General features: G+C 48.2%; 1 protein-coding gene across 10 annotated transcripts in view; it reads right to left on the minus strand.

The window, feature by feature from the left end:
• The window catches only part of WDR19 (WD repeat domain 19), a 138,106-nt gene extending 124,606 nt beyond the window's left edge, over positions 1-13,500 (minus strand). For 6 of the 10 annotated variants that reach the window (XM_065598145.1, XM_065598149.1, XM_005286352.5 and 3 more), the window contains exons 1-2: positions 12,787-13,500; positions 1,601-1,692 (exon numbers count right to left, since the gene is read on the minus strand). In XM_065598145.1, coding sequence (XP_065454217.1) covers positions 1,601-1,692; positions 12,787-12,792 — 98 coding nt within the window. In that variant the 5' untranslated portion in view covers positions 12,793-13,500. Of the gene's footprint in view, positions 1-770; positions 912-1,600; positions 1,693-12,212; positions 12,506-12,786 lie in introns of those variants that run through there. The other 4 variants (XM_065598150.1, XM_065598146.1, XM_065598148.1 and 1 more) reach the window with 4 other exon arrangements.
• Between the last annotated feature and the right edge of the window lie 9,077 nt (positions 13,501-22,577).

The following is a 22,577-nucleotide window of genomic DNA, read 5'->3' on the forward strand; positions in this document are numbered from 1 at the left end:
CAGGATTTGATTGAATTTGATAGATGAAGTAAACCTCGATTTCAGCTGACACACTGAAATTTGACCCAAACAAACAAAAACAAAACAAACAAAAACCACCCTGTGCACCTTGTCTCTGCAGGTATCACATGTCACCAGTCCTCAGGCAGGGCAGGCAACCCCACTGTCATAGCTTTCTTACTCAACAGCTGGGAGTGCAGGAGCCATTCCTAGGCAGAAGCCATTCAGCAGCAGAGTAGCCTCCCCTGTGGCCAGGGGCTTGTCTCCCATTTTAGGCAAAGGGTCTCTACTTTGCATGCCCTGCCAGAACTGCAGCCTTCCCCACATCTTGCGCCTTCAGGGATCCAATGTCACTGGCCCTGCAGGAGCACGGGAAGCCCCAGGCAGCCCTTCTGTCATAGAAGTGAGGCCATGACATTGCGGTGGCAGAAGGCTCACTATGCTACCACAGGGCTTGTGACACTTGATTCTTGCTGGTGCAAGCTGTGGAGAAGGCTGCGGTCCTGGATGGGCAGAGCAGAGACCCCGAGCTAGTACTGCAAGGATGATGTACTGGGGGGGAGCTCTGTCCCTGGGCAGGAGCCATTCGGCAGTGGGGTGGCCTCAGGCAAGGGGCTTGTCCTGTTCCTCATAGCTCTGCAGAGGAGTCTCTGCTCTGCCAGGACTGCAACCTTCCCCGCACCTTGCACCTGCAGGAATCAAACGTCAAAGGCCCTGCAGGGAATCCTCTGTGGCCATGACAGAGGAGCTGCACTCACTCACCCACCCACCTGAAACATAGGAGCTGTCCCTGGGATGGAATTGTTCAGCAGCAGGGTGGCCTCCCTCTGTGTCCCGGGGCTCATCCTTCTCCTTGAAGTCCTTGCTCCACCGGCTGAGGATGACAGCCTCTCTGGTATCTTTTACATAGGTGTCCTGGATCCCTCAGCTGTGCAGGGTGCCCCTGCAGCCATGTTGTCAGTCCTGGGAACCCCTTGGAGCCCCACTATTAGTGCTACCCTAATGCTAACCCTACCCTAATGCTAACCCAACCCTCCCCCTTAATTTCCAAGGATTGTAAAAATTAAAATTGTTAAAAATCAAACAAAAATCTTAAAACTAAAAATACATATTAGTTGCCTAAATTACAAAAAAAAAAAAAATTGAATTCTGCCAAATCTACTTATACTAGTTTGACCTAATTCAAAAACCTTGACAAACAAAGAAATTAAAACTATAAAAGTGCTGTTGGTCAATGGTTAACCCTATCATTGCCTGGTTGGTCACTAATTAACCCTGTCATTGCCCTTGAAAGAATAGGACCATAGGTGCTGAACTGAAGTCAGATCTACTGTGGTAATCACAGTGAATTACAGAAAGAATTGCAGCCAAACTCCCTGGTCTAGAGGTGGAGAGTTGCAGGACTCTATGGTGACAGCTGAGAAGCCTGAGACCTAAGTGGGGTGCCCTCAAGAAGGCCAAAAAGGGGTCCGAGATGTAAGTTACCTCAGGAACTGTGACATACACTGTGATAGTGAATATACAACATTAACAAAATGGTGAAAATAACTCAATTACCTCTACATACATATTAATAATATTAAAATTCTTCTTATCTTACCCTGTCACAGCAAGGAAGTTTCCTAAAGTTTTCTGCCAGATGAACTGCACAGGGGAACCAAGCAAAGCCTTTTCTAATAGAGTAAATACTCGCTGAGGGAAGAAAGAGGGGAATTACTAACTTAAAAATGGTAAGCATTGGAGAATATTAAACCTGCCTAGTACATATTAGTAAATATAACTAATATTCAGTACAAATAAAGTAAAAGATAGGCTTTAGGATAGACAATGTATAAAAGGGACAGAATTCTGTGGCAGGCCTTTTGTTATACATGGGAAAGTGAATTTTCATTACAGACACTTTAGATCTGGTGTTGAAAAAGTTCAGCATTGAAAACTTAAGACGAAAATAGTACAAATGCACTTTAACTTGTATTAGCATTTTTTTTTAATTTTAAGTTAGAGAATTCAGACTTTTGCAAAGATAGCACTTTTGATTGTTGCTACTTAGGTAAGAAAAGTAAAAGTACAAAACTAAACCAAGTAACTGAACTGTAAAATAAAATTAGCTTTTCTTTTCACACCTTGCATGTGTTAAAATCTGATGATTATTTATAAACCCACACAACTTTATTCTTTAGCAATATTGATAGTGTTGCCAACTCTTGTGATTCTACCACAAGTCTCACAATATTTGGTAATTTTCTTAAATTCATAGTTGCTAGTCTTAAGAGACTGCATAAGCAGCTCAGCTTTCATTTAAAAAAAAAGTACGTTTCTAGTACAGTGGATAAAAATCTAAAATTTTCTAAAAAAAAATCAATAAATGGGCTTTTCTTATTTAAATTGGATGTTTTATTTAAACTGGATTTTTAATTTTGTTTAAATTAGAAAAAGTATACGTTTTTCTTTTTATACATAAAACCCTGTTTATAATGAAATCTTAATTTAATAAAAAATATATTAAAGACTAAAATAATTGTAATCTCTTAAAACATTTAAATAAAAATAACTATACTGAATCAATGAAGTTGTGAAAAACTCTGAGTTAAAAGCTTCTTTATATAGAAAAGCAGTGGCTTTTTAATGCGTCTCCTGCAGCTCTTTGCAGCACGATATTAAAACACTGTGTGATTTAATTATTAACCAATCTAAGTTACTAAAAAATCAGGATGTTTTTACCATGTTAGTAACCAAGTGAAGTTGATAAAATACTTGGTCAATCATTTTGCTGTGAGAATAATATATATTAAATGAAAGAATGAATTCACAGTACTGTGGCTCTTTTGGGTAATGTTGATTACTAATTTGGCTCCTGAATCACTGAGGTCTCAGTATCACTGATATAAAGACAGAATTTGGGGAAAACATCTACCGGTAACTTTTGATGTCAAGTTTTATAAATATGGCACTATAGGTCAGCCTAAGTAATACAGGAGACAGGTGACTAGGAACATACACTCCAGTCACTTTCACTTAGGCATATTTGAAAATTTTCCCAGGCTGACCTGAAACAATCAGTTTAAATCACTGAGTACAGTTAATCCCTCTATTTAATAAATCACTTGTAAATATGAAACATGTGTTGATGAAAAGTTTATGTATCCAAAACATTTAATTTAAAAGTGGTTTTGTTTAATGAAAATAAATTTATATGCTGCTTTGTATGTTTAAGTTTATTACCATCCTAATGCAGCTTGACAAAAATCATGAGCAAAAAGTTAATTATCTAGTAAATAAACAATATATCTTTAATCATTTTCTAACATACTAAAAAATGTACAATTAAGAATCTGAAAGTACAATTTAGAGAATTTTTTCACTATTATAGTGTACCCTCCCGGGTAGCAAACAGATGTACCAAATTTACTTTAAGGCTCTATTTAGTTGTAAATCAATGTGTTTTAATGGTTATATCAATCAATGAAAATGTACCTTTATTTAGAAAATAATTGAAGTACAAATGGAAAAGTTATTTAAAATCGATGATTTAAATTGAGGATTTCCGCTTAAATCACCTTGGTTTGTAGCCCTCGTGTTTGGAAGAGAAAAAAAAAAAAGCTATGAAACTTGAAACTATGAAGCACCTTACAGGCTTAGAAATCAAAAGGCAAAGAAAAACAACCCAAAATTTATCATTTTAGAAGATCTCAGCTTTAAACACTTGAGGCTGGCAACACTATGTGTGGCCTGTGGAAGTTTCCCATTTGAAGTTCATTCTTTCAAAAAAAATGGACAGGTTTGACTTCCTTTGTGACCTTGGGCAAGTCACTGAGGCCCTGTCTATACTGGCAAGTGTCTGCGCAGTAAAGCAGCTTTCTGGGTTGTAACTCCCGAGGTGTACACACTGTGAAGCCACTTAATGCACAGAAACTGCGCAGTGGTAACGCTCTAAAAAAAACAGAACACCCCAACAAGAGCTTTCTGCGCCAGGGCTATGGCGCTGCAGTGCAAGTGTAGACACCGTGGCGATTACAGTGCTGCAATTGGCCTCCGGGAGGTGTCCTACAATGCCTGTTCTCACCTTTTCTGGTCACTGGTTTGAACTCTACTGCCTTGCCCTCAGGTGACCAACTGTCATCCCCCTCCCGTACATTCCTTTGCAATTTTGAAATCCCCTTCCTGTTTGCTCGGTGATGCGTGCAGTGGCCTCAGAGCATCTTTCCAGGTGGCCATACCTGCTCCACGCACCAGGCAATCCCCTGCTTAGAGCAATGCTGAGCTGCTGGACCTCATCAGCATTTGGGGAGAGGAGGCCGTGCAGTCCCAGCTGTACTCCAGCCGTAGGAATTATGATACCTACGGGCAGATTTAACGATGCATGATAGAAAGGGGCCATGACCGGGACACATTCCAGTGTAGGGTAAAAGTGAAGGAACTGCGGAACGCCTACAACAAGGCGCGAGAGGCAAACCGCCGCACCAGTGCTGCGCCCACAAGCTGCCAGTTCTACGAAGAGCTGGACACGATACTCAGTGGCGACCCGACCTCCACTGCGAAGGCCCCTATGGATACTTCGTTGGCTCGTGTGCCAGTCAAGAGTAGACCGAGCCAGGAGAAGGAAAACTTGGATGAAGAAGAGGATAGGGACCCAGAGGTAGAGGATGACTTGGAGGCCAGAGATGCATGCAGTCAGGAGTTCTTTTCTACCCCAGAGGAGCCTAGCCAGTCACAGCAGTCGGATCTTGGTGAAGCGCATACAGGAGAGGAGGCCCCTGGTAAGTGGATCTGATTTTGGGAATTGCTGAAGCAGAGAGAACGCAGGGTTGGAGAAAGCAGGATTGTTCCATACCACATGCCTTGTCTGAGTGGCGGAACAGGCTGTTGATTGACTCCCTCACTTCATGGGGATCTCCCTCAGAGATCTCCAGGAAACTCTTGTGGAGATACTGGGCAATCCGCTGCTGCAGGTTCCTCGGCAGAGCTGCTTTGTTTCTTGCCCCATTAACGGTAACTTTTCCACGCCACTTTACCATCGGGGGGGAGGAGGGAGCAGGGAGGGACCATTGCTGCACACAGGCAAGCTGCATAGGGGCCAGGGCAGAAGCCGCAGGCTTGGAGAAGATCCTCTTTTGATTCCCTGCTCACCCTCAGCAGCAAGATACCTTCCTGTGGAAAGTGTGGGGACAGGAATGATTATCAGGCCCCCCCCTACAGTGCTGGCTCTACCCAAGAGCCACGTGCCCAGTGTACAGCAGGGTCCAGGAAGAGTGATTTATCCTGTCCCTGCAGCTACTCACCATTTTGGGAATCTTGTAGTTCATGTGTGCTTGCCTGGGGTCAGCCAGTTAGCGACAGGTGTGAGAGTACTGGCTGTGTTTTAAAGCACGGAGTCAGTGCTGTCTGTGTTGCAAACAATACTGCTTCTGTAAAATGTTACATTTAAACTTCACAGAGATGATCCTGGGAACCCAGCCTACCTCTTTGTTATCAGCGGCAGAAAGGTTGCACAGAATTAGAAAGCAGCCCCGAAGAACTAAAGGAGGACTTTCTCCAAGAGGTTATGATGCACTCCGCTGCCGAGAAACAGGAATTGAAGGAGTGGTGGGACACCGAGAAGAGGGACCAAAAGGAGAATGCGGCACACCAGAAAGAAGCCACAGAGTAGCTCTTAAATGTTATGGCGTGCCAAGTGGACACGATCCAGGTGATACTAGCTCCTCAAACTGAGCAGCTCGGCGCCCGCCGCCCCCTGCAGCTGCTGTCGCAAAACTCTTTCCCATGGCGCCGCCCCCCCCCACACACACACTCTTATCAACCTCCTGGCTCCACACTCTGCAGCATTCCACTCCTCCCCCCTCACAGTCCAGCACTGTGGACTCCCCCTACCCACTGCACTCAACACCCATTCCTCTGCAGTTTGGCCCTGCTGAAGTACAGCACCAGCTGCATTGTACTCCAAAGGAGAAGGCTGGGTATGATCCCTTACTTACACAAAGCTGTAGCCGTCCTGGGACCCCCCCTCCTCTTGAGACCTTCTCTTCCCCCCTCCCCCTCCCTGCTGATGAATTTTTTCGTTTCACTCTCTCCTCTGGTTGTTGTCTTTTAATAAAAGAATTGTGTTTGTTTGAGAGCAATTTTTATTCTATTAAAGTCAGGGGTGGCCAAACTGTGGCTCCGGAGCCACATGCGGCTCTTCAGAAGATAATATGCAGCTCCTGCTAGGAGCTGACTCTGGGGAAAAATGGTGGGTGCTCAGCACCCACTGGCAGCCCTATCAGCTCCTCCTCCCTCCCCCAGCGGCTCCCCCAATCAGCGCCTCCTCCTCTCTCCCCGGTGTCTCCCACCCGCCGCAATCAGCTGTTTTGTGGCGTTGAGGAGGCTCGGGGCGGGGGGGGAGTGGGGGAGGTGGGAGGAGAGAGAGTGCACAGCCTCACCCCTCCCTCTGCACTTTAAAACTGGAAACTTTGACAAAACAAACAGATGTAGAAGCCGTTTTTCCACCAGATTTGCCAACTGATCGCCGACTGTAACATTAGCCTCCTATTACGTGGCCTGGCACATAGCGCATGCAAAAAAGCCCTTCCTACTCTGAAGGAAGCTTATAAAAACGTGCTTCTCTGATGTGATTTCAATCCTGTCACCAGAGAACGAGAATCCACAAAAGAAAATTTCTGGCCTGCAGCTTTCATACCACACAAAAGAATGCAGAATCTCCGACCTGAACAGTGACATCAAATCGCAACTGTACTCGCAACTTCAACAGTGTGAGTATTTGAGCATCGCTTTGGATGAGTCATGCGTTGTGCAGGATAATCCTCAATTGTCGGTATTTTTGTCCACACTGTGTCTGATGACTGAGTTGTAAGGGAAGAACTCGATATTGTGTCACTAAAGGACAGAAAACGTGGACGAGATCTAAAGGAAGTGTTGATGTTGGTAGTTGTGAAAAGCCACATCCTTTTACAGAAGCTCACTGCCATTGCAATGGACGGGGCTCCGTCCATGTGGGAATCTGTGAATGGATTAGCAGGGCTTTGTAAATCTGATGAGAGCTTTCCCGAATTTTGGACATCTCACTGTATTATTCATCGGGAGCAACTGGTGTCTAAAAATCTCAAATTTGACTACGTCATGAAACCTGTCTTGCACATTGTGAAATTCAGTCTCTCAAATGTACTCAATCACAGACAATTTCAAAATGTAATTGAAGAACTGGATGAAGACGACTTCCCTGATGTTTTGCCATTTCACTGCACAGTTTGATGGCTCTCAAGAAGTAACGTTATTTCACATTTTTTCGAGTTCCTGGAACCAGTAAAATTATTTATGGAGGAGAAGCACAGAATACACCCGAGCTTAAAGATCCTGGATGGGTTCTAGACTTGGCATTTCTTGCAGACATGTTGTTGCATTTGGATAAACTAAACGTGGACTTACAAGGAAAATTCCAGTTGCTGTCTGATCTAGTGCAAGGGGCATTTGTGTTCATGAACAAACAGCGGTTGTTTCCCAGATAAATGCTTGAGGGAGAGCTGACACACTTTCCCTATATGTCACAACTTTGAAGCCAGGTCAAAAGAAGATGCAGCAGAACCCCTAAAACAGAGCACAACTAGGTATGCAAGCATGATTAAAGATCTTAAGCACAGTTTTGAGGAAAGATTCCAAGATTTGCAGCAGAAAAGACCTCAGATCAGATTTCTGATTGATCCTTTTAGTGCTGAAGTTGATTGTCTGAAGCTGCCTTTAGTTACTGACGAAGCAACATCCCAGATGGAAATAATAGAACTTTTGGAAGATGACAGACTGAAATCTGTTCAGAAGACAGAAAGGACTCTTACATTCTGGAAATCTGTACCAAAGAATAAATACCCCAACATCAGAGGTGCAGCCCTAAAATGAATCTCGATGTTTGCCTCGACCTATCTTTGTGAGTCTGTTTTCTCGACACTTAAATATGTGAAATCCAAGCACTGATCCATTTTGACAGAGAGCCACTTAAGAGAACTGCTGTGTGTGAGCACAGCAGAACACAAACCAAACTTCAAAGAAATTGTTGAAAGCAAAGATTGCCTGAAGTCTCACTAAGTAAAAGATTAAGTTGTTATTGTTATAATAAACTTATATATATATATACATACACACACGATCAACTTATATAATGATTATGTGTGTGTGTGTGTATAATCCAAGGATATAATCACACACACACATACACATACGTATGTGTCAATATATGTGTACGTATATAATCAGTACATATTACTGTGGCTCTTTGGCAACCTATATTGGTAAATTCTGGCTTCTTCTCAGGCTCAGGTTGGCCATCCCTGTATTAAGTGAAAGCAAAAAGAGCACTGCAAAGCAACATACAATTATGTTAAGGCCCCTTCTTGCATCATGTGCACCAATCACCTCCTAGCATTACAAATACTGCAATCCCGAGTATAGCAACAAATATTAGTGGCTTTCAACTTCAAATTGCTGCCTCAAGGCATCCCTGATCCTTATGGCCCTGCGCTGTGCCCCTCTAATAGCCCTGGTCTCTGGCCACTCAAACTCAACTTCCAGGCGCTGAGCCTCTGTGGTCCAGCACTGGGTGAAGCTTTCACCCTTCACAAATATTATGGAGCGTACAGCACACGGCTATAAGCATAGAAATACTGTTATCGGCCATGTCCAGCTTCCCATACAGGCATTGCCAACGGGCTTTTAAATGTCCAAATGCACACTCAACAGTCATTCTGCACTTGCTCAGCCCGTTGTTGAACCACTCCTTGCTGCTGTCAAGTTGCCCCATGTATGGCTTCATAAGCTACTGCATTAAGGGGTAGGCAGGGTCTCCAAGGATCACAATGGGCATTTCGACTTCCCCTACGGCGATCTTCTGGTCCGTGAAGAAAGTCCCTGCTTGCAGCTTCTTGAACAGGCCAGTGTTGCGAAAGATGCGTGTGTCATGGACCTTTCTGGACCAGCCTGCGTTAATGTCTGTGAAATGTCCATAGTGATCCACAAGCGCCTGGAGAACCATTGAGAAATACCCCTTCCGATTAATGTACTCTGTGGCTAAATGGTCGGGTGCCAGAATTGGAATGTGCGTGCCACCTATCGTCCCTCTGCAGTTAGGGAAGCCCATTTGTGCAAAGCCATCCACAATGTCACGCACGTTGCCCAGAGTCACGATCTTTTGGAGCAGGATGCGATTAATGGCCCTGCACATTTCCATCAACATGACTCCAACGGTCGACTTTCCCACTCCCAACTGGTTAGCAACCGATCAGTAGCAGTCTGGAGTAGCCAGCTTCCACAGTGCAATCGCCACGCGCTTCTCCAGTGACAGGGCAGCTCTCATTCTCGTGTCCTTGTGTCGCAGGACTGGGGCGAGCTCATCACACAGTCCCATGAATGTGGCTTTCCTCATGCAAAAGTTCTGCAGCCATTGCTTGTCATCCCCGACATGCATCATGATGTGATCCCATTACTCAGTGCTTGTTTCCCAAGCCCAAAAGTGGCATTCCACTGTGATCAGCACCTCCGTGACTGCCACAAGTAATCTCGTGTCGTAGCTACTACGCGTGGCGAGATCAATGTCGCACTCCTCTTGCCTTTGTAGTTTAAGGAATAACTCCACTGTCACTCGTGACATGTTATCAGAGCGAGCAGCATACTGGTCAGCAGTTCGGGATCCATTCCTGCAGCCCGAAAGAGGCAGGGCGCGCAATACGCAAACCGTTGAAAGATGGCAACAAATGCGGACAGACGCACAGGGACTGATAGGATGCGAAGCAATGCATCATGGAGCATTGAGACTGGACCCAGGATGCCCCACGACCTCCTCCACCTTCCTACAAGTCTTAGGGGCAAAAGAGAAAGAGGTGCTCTGTGGGATAGCTGCCCAGAGTGCACCACTCTGAATAGCACTGCAAATGCCGCAAGTGTGAACACACTTTTGCGCAGGCAGCCGTCAGTGTGAACACCGGTTTTCCTTTTGTGCTTCTGACCGACACTGTAACTGCTGGCGCTGTAACTTTGCAAGTGTAGACATGCCCTAACCTCTCTGTGCCTCAATTTTCCATCTGTAAAATGAAGATAACAGTATAACCTACTTCACGGGGCTATTGAGAGAATAAATACACTAGAGATTGTGAAGTGCTCAGATACTCTAGTGATGGAGACCAAGTATCTAAAGTATCTAGATAAGACAGACCAGACTTGTTTTAAGATAACCAATAAGTAAAGTTGCGTGTCTCTCATAAAGTTTCAGGGAAGTCACAGATTCCATGACTTTCCGTGACTTCTGCAGTGGCCGGTGCAGCTGGCTCTGGGGTTGCCTGAGCAGATCAGGCAACCCCGGAGCCAGCTTCACCGGCCGCTGCTGAGGCAGTTTGGGTGTGGGAGGGGCCTCAGGGCTGGGGGCAGCGCTTACCTTGGGGGGGAGGGGGCGCTCCCTGGAAGCGGCTGGCATATCCCTGCAGCTCCTAGATGGAGGAACCAGGTGGCTCCACGCACTGCCCGCGCCCGCAGATGACGCCCCTGGAGCTCCCACTGGCTGTGGTTCCCAGCCAATGGAAGCTACAGAGTTGGAACTCGTATCAGAGGCAGCATGCGGAGCCCCGTGGCATTCCCTGCACTTAGGAGCTGCAGGGACATGCTGGTCAGAGCCGGATAGGGAGCCTGCCAGCCCTGCCAACCCTTTCCCCCACCCCAGAGCACCCGCGGCCCCTTCGGGCCACTCCCCTCCCCAAGATTTTGTCAGGGGTTACAAGTCACGGACAGGTCACAGGCCATGAAATTTTATTTACAGCCCGTGATCTGTCCATGACTTTTACTAAAAATACCCGAGACTAAAACATAGCTTTACCAATAAGGTTATGCAATCTATACACTACATTTGAATTGTAGTTTAAAAAATTTAAAAACAAGCTCTACACCACAGCTGATGTTTATATATCATATATTCTGCTGCTAGAACAAACACTGACATGGAAGGTTAATTAAATAAGCCACATTTTAAAAAACTAGTAAGGGAAAAGTATTAGTGGGGTTGTGGGCAAATTCCAGGCCTTTGTGATCTTTCAGCCCTCGGTCATGCGAGCAGCCAACTTTAAATCAACCAATACACAATCTAGAATATATACAGGAGATTTGGCATCCCCTATTTGCCCTTTCTCAACACAGCAACACGCAAACCTTCACTGAAATTGAGTCAGCAAATTAGTCTGTGGAATTCATTGCCACAGGATGTCACTGGGTCCCAGCGCTTAGCAGGACTGGGCATTTATTTGGCTACTGAGAGCATCCAGTTATACTGGATAAGACTAAAACCAACCATGATAGGTGTGCGCACGGGGTGTGCCCAGGCAAATGGCCCCACCCTCCTGGTGCGGCAAGCCGCAGGGTCCGCGCTCCAGGGCCAGAGCGCCCGGCCGAACGCAGCAAGCCGCTGGCCCCTCCCCCATTGCCCAGAGGAGCCATCCCTCCCCTGGAGCCATGCCGCCGCGCGCACAGCGCTCTGGGGGGCGGGGTTGCCCGCTCCTGCAGGGCAGCGTGTCTGGCTCTGCACAGAGCAAAACATGCTGCTTGGAGCCTCATGGTAAGGGGTCTGGGGCCGGGGGGGTTGGATAAGGGGTGGGAGGTCTCTGGAGGGGGCAGTCAGGAAGCAGGGGGGGTTGGATGGAGCATGGGAGTCCTGGGGTCTGTCAGGGGGCAGATAGGGGTCAGGGCAGTCAGGGAGCAAGGAGGGTCCTCGGGGGAGCAGTTAGGGCGGGGGAAATTTCTGGAAGTGGTGGTCAGGGGACAAGGAGCTGGCGGGGGGGTTGGATGAGTCGGGAGTTCTGGGGGGTCCTGTCAGGGGGCAGGGAGCGGTTGGATAGGTGTGGGAGTCCCAGGGGTCCGTCTGGGGTCGTAGGTGTGGATAAGGGTCGGGGCAGTCAGGGGACAGGTAGGGGGTAGAGTCCTAGGGGGGCAGCCAGGGCACAAGGAGCAGGGAGGCTTCGATAGGGGGTGGAGTCCTGGGGGACAGTTAGGGGCAGGGGTCCCAGGAGGGAGCAGTCAGGGGACAAGGAGCAGGGGGGTTCAGGGTTCTGAGGGGGGCAGTCAGGGGGCAGGAAGTAGGAGGGAGTGGATGGGGGCTAGGGCGGGGCTCCCTGGGTGCACACCCTAATGAAACGTGCTGTGCATGCCTATGACAACCATAAAACCCTCCCCCCAGGTTTGGAAGTGATAAATACCCTCATGCTACAGGGCAGAGGCTAGACCTATACAGTTGGGGTTCAGGAAGAAGATCCCCCGCCTTTGGGCAGGTTATTCCCTCGCTGCCCACTTCAGGGTTTCTTGCAGCTTCCTCTGCAGCGTCTCTTCCTGGGGGAGACGCACGGGGCCGAGGCCGAAACGCCCCTCTTGCGCTCGCAGGCCGTTCCCCAACGTCCCACATAGCAGAGCGGGCCGCCATTCCCTGCTGCCCCCGGCAGGAGCGAGCCCCCATCAGCCCCCTTTGCCGCTCACCCCGCCCAGCTACTCTCCCTCCCCCGCCCCTCGGGTCACCGCTGCCCTCCAGGACAGGGCACGTCAGCGTGTCCACCAGGCCGCCCCGCTCCCACGTCTGGCCCGGGTCACCCCGCTCTGCCTCCCATGCGCTGCAGCCCCCGCAAGGGTAGGGCGTCCAAGCGCTGCAGGCCCCGGGCCGGGCTGTCTAATCCCCAGGCCCCTCAGCCTCCACAACTGCCTATTGCCCCCACGCCAGAGAAGCGCAGGCAGCTGGAGGGGGCCCATCCCCGCCCCAATAACGGCATTTTTGAACTTTACCTTCATCTTCTCGCCCGGGGCTCCCGAGTCAATATTTCATGTACGCATGCGCTGCCACTCCCGCTAACAGCGTCCCTGTCACCCAGGAGATCGGGGGGGTGGGGGCCAAGGGAAGAGCCTCTGGCGCCACGACCAATCATAGCGAGGAGGCGGGGCTTAGCCCGAATCCGATCGGAGCGCGGCAGCTGCCAGCGGCTTCCGAGCCCGCCCCGCCCACAAAGTGAGCGAACCGCTGGGGGGTGGGGGGAGGTGGCGAGCCGAGGGAACGGCAGGACTTAGGTCGGAGCCCCCGGCCGTGCCCTCCAGCACCGACGCCAGCGCTTGTCACGCTAGCAAGGAGAATGCAGCCCGGGCCCAGCGGCAGGGAGGGGCTGTGCTGTGCTGCTGGAGCCTGGCTTGTCAGCGACCGCTTTCCGGGAGTTTCTCCCTGGCTGTCGGGGGGAGCGGCCGAGTCGGGCTTGCGAGGCCCCACCAATTGACCTTGGTGTGGGAGCTGATCCCCGCCTCAGTCGCGCGTTCCTGGAGCCGCAGGGGCAGCCGCGCTTCTCTGGGGTAACGGGGCCATCCCACAAGCCAGTGGCCTCAGCCTGTGTGAGACAGGAGGGGCAGGCGCGTGGGGCGGATGCTCTGCCCCAGCAGCCCCGCTGGCTCCTCGCCCTCGGCCTCCGCCGCCATTCCCCCAGCGTTTGTTCCTGCAGGCCCGGTGTGCGTGTCATGTTACAAATGCCTTGGCCAGCCACAGCCCTGAGGCGCTTACACTGTAAACCCGACAGATCGCAGCAGGGGTGGCAGACGGTTACAGATGCAACAAGGGTTGCAGGCAGTACAAGATCTAGGGCTGCTGCTCTTGCTGTCTGCTGCCTCCTGAGTGTGACTGCGCTTGCCTTAAAGCACAGTTGCCATCTTTCAGTGGTAAATAAGCACCCCGACATTCACAATAAATCAAAAACCAAGCTAATCCCATTTCAAAACAAGGCCAAAACAAGCCAATCCCTAAGAACGCCGACTCTCTATGTGACTAGATCCCCCAGTGTGCAGTCTGGGACTGTGGTGGGCTCGCTGTGCACCCCTGACTCTTTCCCCTGCTTGCTTCCCCCTTGCCGGGAACTGATTAAAAAAAAAAAAAAGCTACAAGCCAAAAAGCAACTCAAGCCAATTAAGCCAAAAACAAGCCTAATTTCTGCATTTTTCATGGGTGTGGCATGTCTGCTTGAAAGCCAAGCATGTTTTGTGTTGACCATGGCAGCCCAGCCACCTGTTAGAGTAACTTACATGCTCTCCTGCAGGCAAAGTGCGGCTACATGGGAGACCTTACAGCGGTACAAGTGTAAGGTACAGCTGTGCTGCTGTAAGGTCGCTAGTGTAGACATAGCCCTGTACAATTTCTTCAGGTTGAAGCAGGAACAGAGAATGTAAAAAATTATTTGGTTTTAGGGTTCTGCATTTTTGCTCCTGGTGAGCGTGACTTACCCGCCTTTGGCAGCTGCAGGGCTAGGGGGGAAAGAGAGGCCCCCCCAAACCTGAGTAGTGCTGTATCCACCCACCCCCTCCTGTTTGCCCAGTCACAACAGCCAAAGTGGGGAGCCAGGTCCACCCCCAGCATAGTTTGAGGGGGAGGGAGGTGTTGTCCCCCCCAACTGCAAACATCAGGCAGGTGCAGAATTTGCCCCCTGTGCAGCCCCATTGGCCTGAGTGGAGCTGCCTACCCAAATATAGAAATCAAACTACATGTATGGCCCTGGGCAGGAGTCAAGCCTGTGATTTGGGCTGAGTGCAGTCTAAGCTCATTCTCACTCCATCTACCCCAGCTTTCCTTTGGTGTTAAATTGTTGGGGGGGTTGGGAGTCATCTTAGTTTCAGATTTTGGCCTAGACCCTCTAAAACCTCTATGCAGCCCTGACTCCTTATCCCTCCTTACTCCTGAGTGCATTCTGTTCCAAAAAAATTAAAGTTCTGTGCATAATATTTTAAAATTCTGAAATTTTATTTGTCAAATGCGGAGGGTCCAGCATGACATTGGGAAGCACAGGCCATTGGCTGCACAGAGGTGGGTGATCACAGTCCAGCTCCCCCTCCCGCCCAGGACACTGACTTAGCGGTAAGGCTGCACCCAATCCTGACACAGCACAAAGACCATGCCTGCCCCAGAAACACCCAAGAGCCCTGCCCCTCTGTACCAGGTGTGGGCAGGCAGGCTCAGCCCAGCAGGATGTGTGTGTGGAGGGGCTTAGTGTGGGGGGATCTGGGTGTGGGTTGAGAGGATTCTGGGTGGGGCAGTCTGGGTGCAGGCCACTCAGTGGGGGATCTGGGTGTGTGTGGGGGGAATCTGGATGCACAGGGGCTTGTTGGGGGGTTCTGGGTGCAACAGTAATGGGAGTCTGCAGGGGGAGTCCAGTGAAGGTCGCTGATGCTCAGCAGGGCAGGAGTGGAGGGGGAATGGAGCTCAGCAGGGGGATCTGGGTGGGGGGTCCAGATGCTGGGGGAGTGGGGTTGGGATCCAGGTGCAGCTGGTTGGGGTTCAGTAGAGCAGGGATCTGGGTGCAGGTGGCTCATCGGGATGGTCCAGGTGCAGTGGGGCGTGTCAGGGAGGTTCTGGGTGTGGGGGGTGAGGGTGAGGCTCGGCAGGCGGGTCTGGGTATGAGGGGTCTGGATGCACGGGAGTTGGACGGAAGAGGGAGCAGCCAGGGGAGAAATCTGGGGGTGGGTCTGACCCAGCCCTGGATGCCGTGCAGGGGAAGAGGAAGTCCCATCTTCCAGGACTAGCAGCTGAGCCCAGCACAGGGTAGGAGCCACCAGCAGTGTCTTCCCCAGTCCTGACCCCACCCCACAGTGATTACCTCTCTGCTGGCTGCCCTGGGCACCCGAAACATACTGCTGGGGAGAGTCACATGACTGCTTTTGGATGGAGAGCTCACATCAATAAAGGATAGACATAGCAGAGATAGGCAATGCTCCCCTCCATCCATCTGTGCTGGAGCATTAATGGGGAAGGCAACTGGCCAGCTCCAGCTTCACAGCAGTGAGTACTTCCCCCTATACAAAGGGAATTTCCTATGGGCCACTTGCTGCTAAAATTCAGCCCATTTGTATTGCCTGAGCAGCGCACGGGCTAAATCTCACTTGTGAATCTGGTCCTAACAGGTTTGAAATCATTGCTGTTCCAAAGCTATCTACACTTCAGCAGCTCTGGAAAGAAGCCAGGATGCAGCCAGAATGGAAAAATGCAATAGCTGGAGATGATTGAGTTCTTCTGAGCACTCATAACTCACACTGATGTTGACCCACATTAGTTGCACTAATCCTCAAGATATTGTGCCTTGGTAATCATTCTTTTATCTGTAAAATACTGGATATGATTCCACTCTGAGCATTTCAATGCTGCACCTGCATTAGACAGAGAAATGTTGAACATGCTGTCTTCAGAGCATGCTTAGTAAATAAAGGGCCAAACTTTAATTCCAAACTAACTTTTCAGGAGGGTAGTGCACAATGCTAGCACTAGACTAGTGGATGGGTATAGAGGCTTTGGTTTTTATTATTAGTCATCATAAGTGCACTATAGCTTTCACACAATAGCACAAGCTGAAAGATGTGTAATTGTCTTGCAGTTGAAGGAATGTCATGCTGGGTTTTGTCCAAAGGAAACTGAGGTATAATGGGAGGAGATTAATTGCCCATACACAAAGAAAAATACAACCCTACTGGTCCATTGTGAGTGGCCTAGATAGTCTCTCCAAAACATCAGCTATTTTACCTTTCAGGAGGGCAAATCACTGCCTTGGTTAATCACAGCATCTGAAGGCATACAATCCTTATGTATTGTTAAAGCAGAACTACATCCCTACAATCATACATTTAGGAACAAAGAAGTTGGTTAGTTCCAAGGTCAGGGACTGTACTCTGAAAAGCAGCAACTCTAAAAGGGATTTTGGGGCCAGGATAGATAAGTAATGGAATATGACATCCCATTGTGATACTGGGACAAAACAAACTATTATTCTTGGATGTATAAATGGGAGAATGCTGAGCAGGAGTAAGGAGGTGGTATTACTTGTATATGTGATACTCGAGAAACCATCCCTGGAATAATGAGACCCCAGTTCTGGTATAACAAGACCCTATTGTGTGAAATTTAAATTAAAATACAAGCTGTTCCATTTTTAATAAATGGAACAGCTTACAAAAGGAAATGCTAAATTCATTATCATGATTGGATAACCCTGTAAAAGATACGCTATAGTCCAACAAAAGATATTGGGCTGAACAGTGTTACTTACATAGCAGGGAAGAATAATTCCCTCTGCTGGAGAACTTATTGGATAAAAGTAGGCTTGCTTAAAAGTGCACAGAATTAGGCTTTTTTATAATGTAAACAAATGAAACTCTATGACATCTTTTTGTTGGTGCCTGACAGTTTACTGTTCCTTCACTGAAGCAGACGTTCAAGTAAATATTACTTTTTTATTTAATAAAAGGAATATACAGTCAAATGTCAGGTTTATAATTTTCAGTTAGGCTTACAATAGTCTGTGAAAGAATTGGGGTTAAAAGTCTGCCTTTTTTGTGTCTGAATGGTATAATGTTACTTGTGAATGAACTGAGTCAAGTTGGTTGTTGGATGCTAATTTCATTCAAAAGAACACTACCACTGAAAGCTTCTAAACTTCAGGATCAGGAAATTCTTCAAAACAATTATTGACTGTTCCAACATTATGTTTTTTATAATGAATAAAGGGGCGCTAAAGACAATTAAGATATGTAAGCATAAAGGAAGACAAATTAGGTGGACCAATGATTCTTTCCAGCCTCTGAGTTTGTTTCTAAGAATAAAAAATAAAAGTAATTAGAGTGAAGGTAAGATAAAATAAAATTAATGGAGAAAACAGACCTTATCAATACTTGGAGAATCATTTCAACTTTCTGTGAAACTCCATTTAATTTAAGAATTTTACACATCAGATATTTAACTACAGGTTACCAAACCTAAATTTTCCTGGACTACAGAGACAGGGATTCCCTTATAAATCTTAGATTCCCTCTCTTTAAAAAGGCAAAGTATTTTTGTGATTCCTTTCAGGGTATTTTTTTGTTTGTTTGTTAAATTGAAGACAATCACGCACACTATTTTAAAGTTATGGGGGCTTGAAAATGATATGTTTAATAATATAACTCTAAGGCTTCTCTACACGGCAGGGTAACGTGGACTGTGGGGTTGTGATTTCTAAAGCACACCAATGTGTTGCATTTTTGGACTGTGTAGTTCCAGCTGGGATACTCCTAATGTTCCATAGTGCGCTTTAGAAATCACACCCCATCATGCAGTGTTTTTCAAAGTTTAGGTCGCAACCCAGTACTGGATCATGGCATGTAAGGCACTGGGTTGCCTTGCTCAGCACCCAGGGACCCTAGCGGCTTTGGTCAGCACCGCTGACCAGGACATTAAAAGTCCCATCAGCAGTGCTGCTCAGCTAAGGCAGACTAGTGCCTACCTTTTCTGACACTGCGCTGCACCCCAGAAGTGGCCAGCTTCTAGGCAGGGGGGGCACAGGGCTCCACATGCTGTCCCCGCCCCGAGCACTGGCTCCACAGTCCCATTGGCTGGTTCCCAGCCGATGGAACCTGGGGGGGTGGTGCCTGCGGGCAAGAGCCACGTGTAGCTGCTTGCATGCCTCCGTCTAGGAACCGGACCTGCTCCTATCCGCTTCCGGGGCGCAGCGCGGTCCGCGGAGCCAGGAGAGGCGGGAAGCCTGCCTCTGCACCCCAGCCGCGCTGCTGACCGGGAGCTGCTACAGGTAAGTCCACGCCCCAAGCCTGTGCCCCAATCCCCTGCCCCAGCCCTGATCCCCCCAAAACCCAGAGCCCCTCCTGCACCCCAAACCCCTCATCCCTGACCTCACCCCAGAGCCTGCACCCCAACCCCCTGCCCCCCTCCTGCACCCCAACCCCCTGCCCCAGCCCTAAGCCCCTCCCACACCCCAAACCCCTCATCTCCAGCTCCGTTAGGTCACGGGCATCAACCATTTTCTTTAACTGGGTCCCCAGAAAAAAAGTTAGAAAACCACTACCATAGTGCACACTTTACTCCACTGTGTACACAATCCTTAAGAGTGAAATTTTGGCCCTACTGAAGTCAGTGGGAGTGTATGTACACCAACTGGGAATCACATCCTAGCTCAGAGGTGGGCAAACTATTGCCCGCGGGCCACATGCGGCCCGCAGGACCGTTCTCCCTGGCCCCTGAGCTCCTGGCCCGGCCCCTCCACTACTGTTCCCCCTCCCCCGCAGCCTCAGCTCACTGCGCCACTGGCACAATGCTCTGGGTGGCAGCGCAGCTGCAGAGCCCAGCCTGATCCAGTGCTCTGTGCTGCGTGGTGCTTGGCTGGCTCCAGCCAGGCAGCACAGCTGCCTGTCATGGTGCAGTCGGACCGCCAGCCACCGGTGCTCCAGACAGTGTGGTAAGGGGGCAGGGAGCGGGGGTGGTGGTTGGATAGAGGGCAGGGGAGTTTGCGGGGTGGTCGGGGAGGCCAGAGGGAGGGGAACAGGGGGGGGTTGAATGGGGGCAGGGGTTGCGGGGGCGGTCAGGAAGAAGGGGTGGTTGGATGGGGCAGAGGTCCCGGGGTGAGCAGTCAGGAGGGAGAGGATGGGTTGGATGGAGCGACAGGAGGCAGCCAGGGAGAAGGGGGGTGCATAGGTCCTGGGGGAGGCCATCAGGAATGAGAGGAGGGGTTAGATGGGACGGCTGGGAGCAGTCAGGGGTGGGGGTTCCGGGGGCGGTCAGGGGACAGGGAGAAGGGGTGGTTGGATGGGGCAGAGGTCCCGAGCAGGGGGGCAGTCAGGAAGGAGAAGGGGGTTGGATGGGATGGCGGGGGGCAGTTGGGGGTGGGCGGTCTGGGGGCAATCAGGGGACAGGGAATGGGGGGGGGGTTGGATGGGGCAGGAGTCCTGGGGGGGCCATCAGGGGTGAGAAGCAGGGGGGGTTGGATGGGGGCGGGGGCTGGGCCATGCCCGCCTGTTTGGGGAGGCACAGCCTCCCCAACCGGCCCTCCATACTATTTTTGAAACCCAATGTGGCCCTCAGGCCAAAAAGTTTGCCTACCCCTGCCCTAGCTCATAGTGTAGACATAACCTGAGTGTACATGGAGAACAATTGATCACCATCCTCTTTATAAACAGCCCTTAACATATCTGAACACTTTTGAGGTGCCCCGTCCGTCTTCTTTTCTTAAGACTAAACACGTCCAATGATGACTTCAGACCAATTCTCCAATTTGTGAAGGTTGTTTTGAATTCAAATCCTGTCCTCCAAAGTGCTTGCAATCACATCCATCTCGGTATCCTCCACACGTTTTATAAGCATACTCTCTACTCCATTATTCAAGTCATTAATGAAAATATTGACTAGTACCAGACAAGACAGGCCCCTACAGGACCCCAACTAGATACGTCCCCTCTCTCCTCGCCCCAAGTTTGATAGCAAATCATTGAAAACTATTCCGAGTATGGTCTTTCAACCAGTTGTGCACCCATTTTATAGTAATTTCATTAGACCACATTTCCCTAGTTAGATTATGAGAATGATGTGAACTGTATCAAAAGCTGTATTAAAATCAAGATATATCAGGTCTACAGCTTCTCCCCATCCACTAGGCCAGTAGTCAAAGAAGGAAATGGTTTGTCATGATGTGTTCATATGAAATTCATGTTGGCTATTACTTTTAACCCTATTATCTCCCTGTGACAGCTTGGATCACAAAAACCCCCTTGGGGCTGCCAACTTATGTCCCAAGACTTCTTCTGCCCCTGCTTTCCCTGCCAGCTTGGGACTCCAGCACCCTGTATTGTTGAGCCAGACACACCAGTCTGCTTCAATACAGACCCAGGGTCTGAACTACGTGCCCCAAACCACGTGCAGGTTTAACTGAAAGCAACTTAAAAAGTGTTCCTGTCTTTAACACTCAGATGCCCAACTCCCAGTGGGGTCCAACCCCCAAATAAATCTGTTTTACCCCGTATAAAACTTATACAGGGTAAAATCTCTGATAGAGAGGTATGCACAGCTGTTTGACCCCCTCCCCCCAGGTATTAATACATACTCTGGGTTAATTAAAAAGTAAAAAATGATTTTATTAAATACAGAAAGTAGGATTTAAGTGTTCTGTCTGTATTACTTGGAAGCAAAGTAAATTACTAACTTAAAATAAAATAGAACACGCAAGTCTAAGCCTAGTACAGTAATAAAATGGAATACAGATAAAATCTCACCCTCAGAGATGTTTCAATAAGTTTCTTTCACAGACTGGATGCCTTCCTAGTCTGGGCATAATTCTTTTCCCTGGTACAGCCCTTGTTCCAGCTCAGGTGGGAGCTAGGGGATTTCTCATGATGGCTGCCCCCTTTGTTCTGTTCCATCCATTTATATATCTTTTGCATAAGGTGGGAATCCTTTGTCTCTCTGGTTTCCCTACCCCTCCTTCTCAATGGAAAAACACCAGGTTAAAGATGGATTCCAGTTCAGGTGACAATCACATGTCACTGTAAGACCCCAAGACTTCATTCCTCCCAGCCTGTCTCACAGGAAGGCCTGCCTGCAAACAGAGCCATCCACAGTCAATTGTCCTGGTTGATGGGCGCCATCAAGATTCCAAACCACCATTAATGATGCACACTTTGCATAATTACAATAGGCCCTCAGAATTATATTTCATATTTCTAGTTTCAGATTCAAGAGTGATACATTTATACAAATAGCATGACCACACTCAGTAGATTATAAGCTTTGTAATGATACCTGACAAGAGACCTTTTGCATGAAGCATATTTTAGTTACATTATATTCACACTTATCAGCATAATTTCATAAAATCATATAGAGTGCAATGTCACACACCTAGGTGCTTATAAACGGATTAACAATTTGTTCCAGTAACTTTTCAGATATCAAAGTTAGACTGACAGATCTATAATTCCTCAGGTCCTCTTCTCTTTTTTTAAAGATAGATACTATATTTGCCCTTTTCCAGTCCTCTGACCCCTCACCTGTCCTCCATGAGTAATCAAAGATACTTAACACTTCAGAGATTGTTTCAGCTACTTCCTTAAATACCCTATGGAGCATTTCATCAGGCCCTGCCAACTTGAGCACATCTAACTTATGTAAATAATAAGCATGTTCTTTCCCTATTTTGGCTTGTGTTTCTTCCCCATTGTTGTTAATATTATGTTACGCATCTGATAATTTATTTAGTGAAGAAAAACCAAATAGGTATTAAACACCTCAGCCTTCTTGAGGTCATCCAGTATTTCCTCTCCATCACTGTAAATAGGTCCTCTATATTTTCCCTTTGTCTTTCTCTTGCTCCTTATGTATTTATAGAACCTCTTCTTACTGCCTTTAATATCCCTTGCTAGATGTAACTCATTTTGCGCCATAGCTTTCTGATTTTGTCCCCATGTTTGTACTATTATTTTGTATTCATCCTTAGCAACTTGTCCATGTTTGCACTGTTTGTAGGATTTCTTCCCTAACGAGCTCCTGATGCAGCCATATTGACCTCTTACTAGTCTTCCTATATTCCTCCACAATCGTGATAGTTTGCTGTTGGGCCTTCAATATTGTCTCCTTGAGAAACTGTACTGAACTGCTTTCTCCCTTAGATTTCCTTTCCATAGGACCTTACTTATCAGTTCCAAGTTTGTTAAAGCCCCTTTTTGGAAATCCACTGACCTTATTCCGATTTTCTCACTCCTTCCTTTTCTTAGAATCATGAAGTCTATCATTTCATGATCACTTT

Source organism: Chrysemys picta, chromosome 5 (genome assembly GCF_011386835.1).
Source record: "Chrysemys picta bellii isolate R12L10 chromosome 5, ASM1138683v2, whole genome shotgun sequence".
NCBI lineage: Eukaryota > Metazoa > Chordata > Testudines > Emydidae > Chrysemys > Chrysemys picta.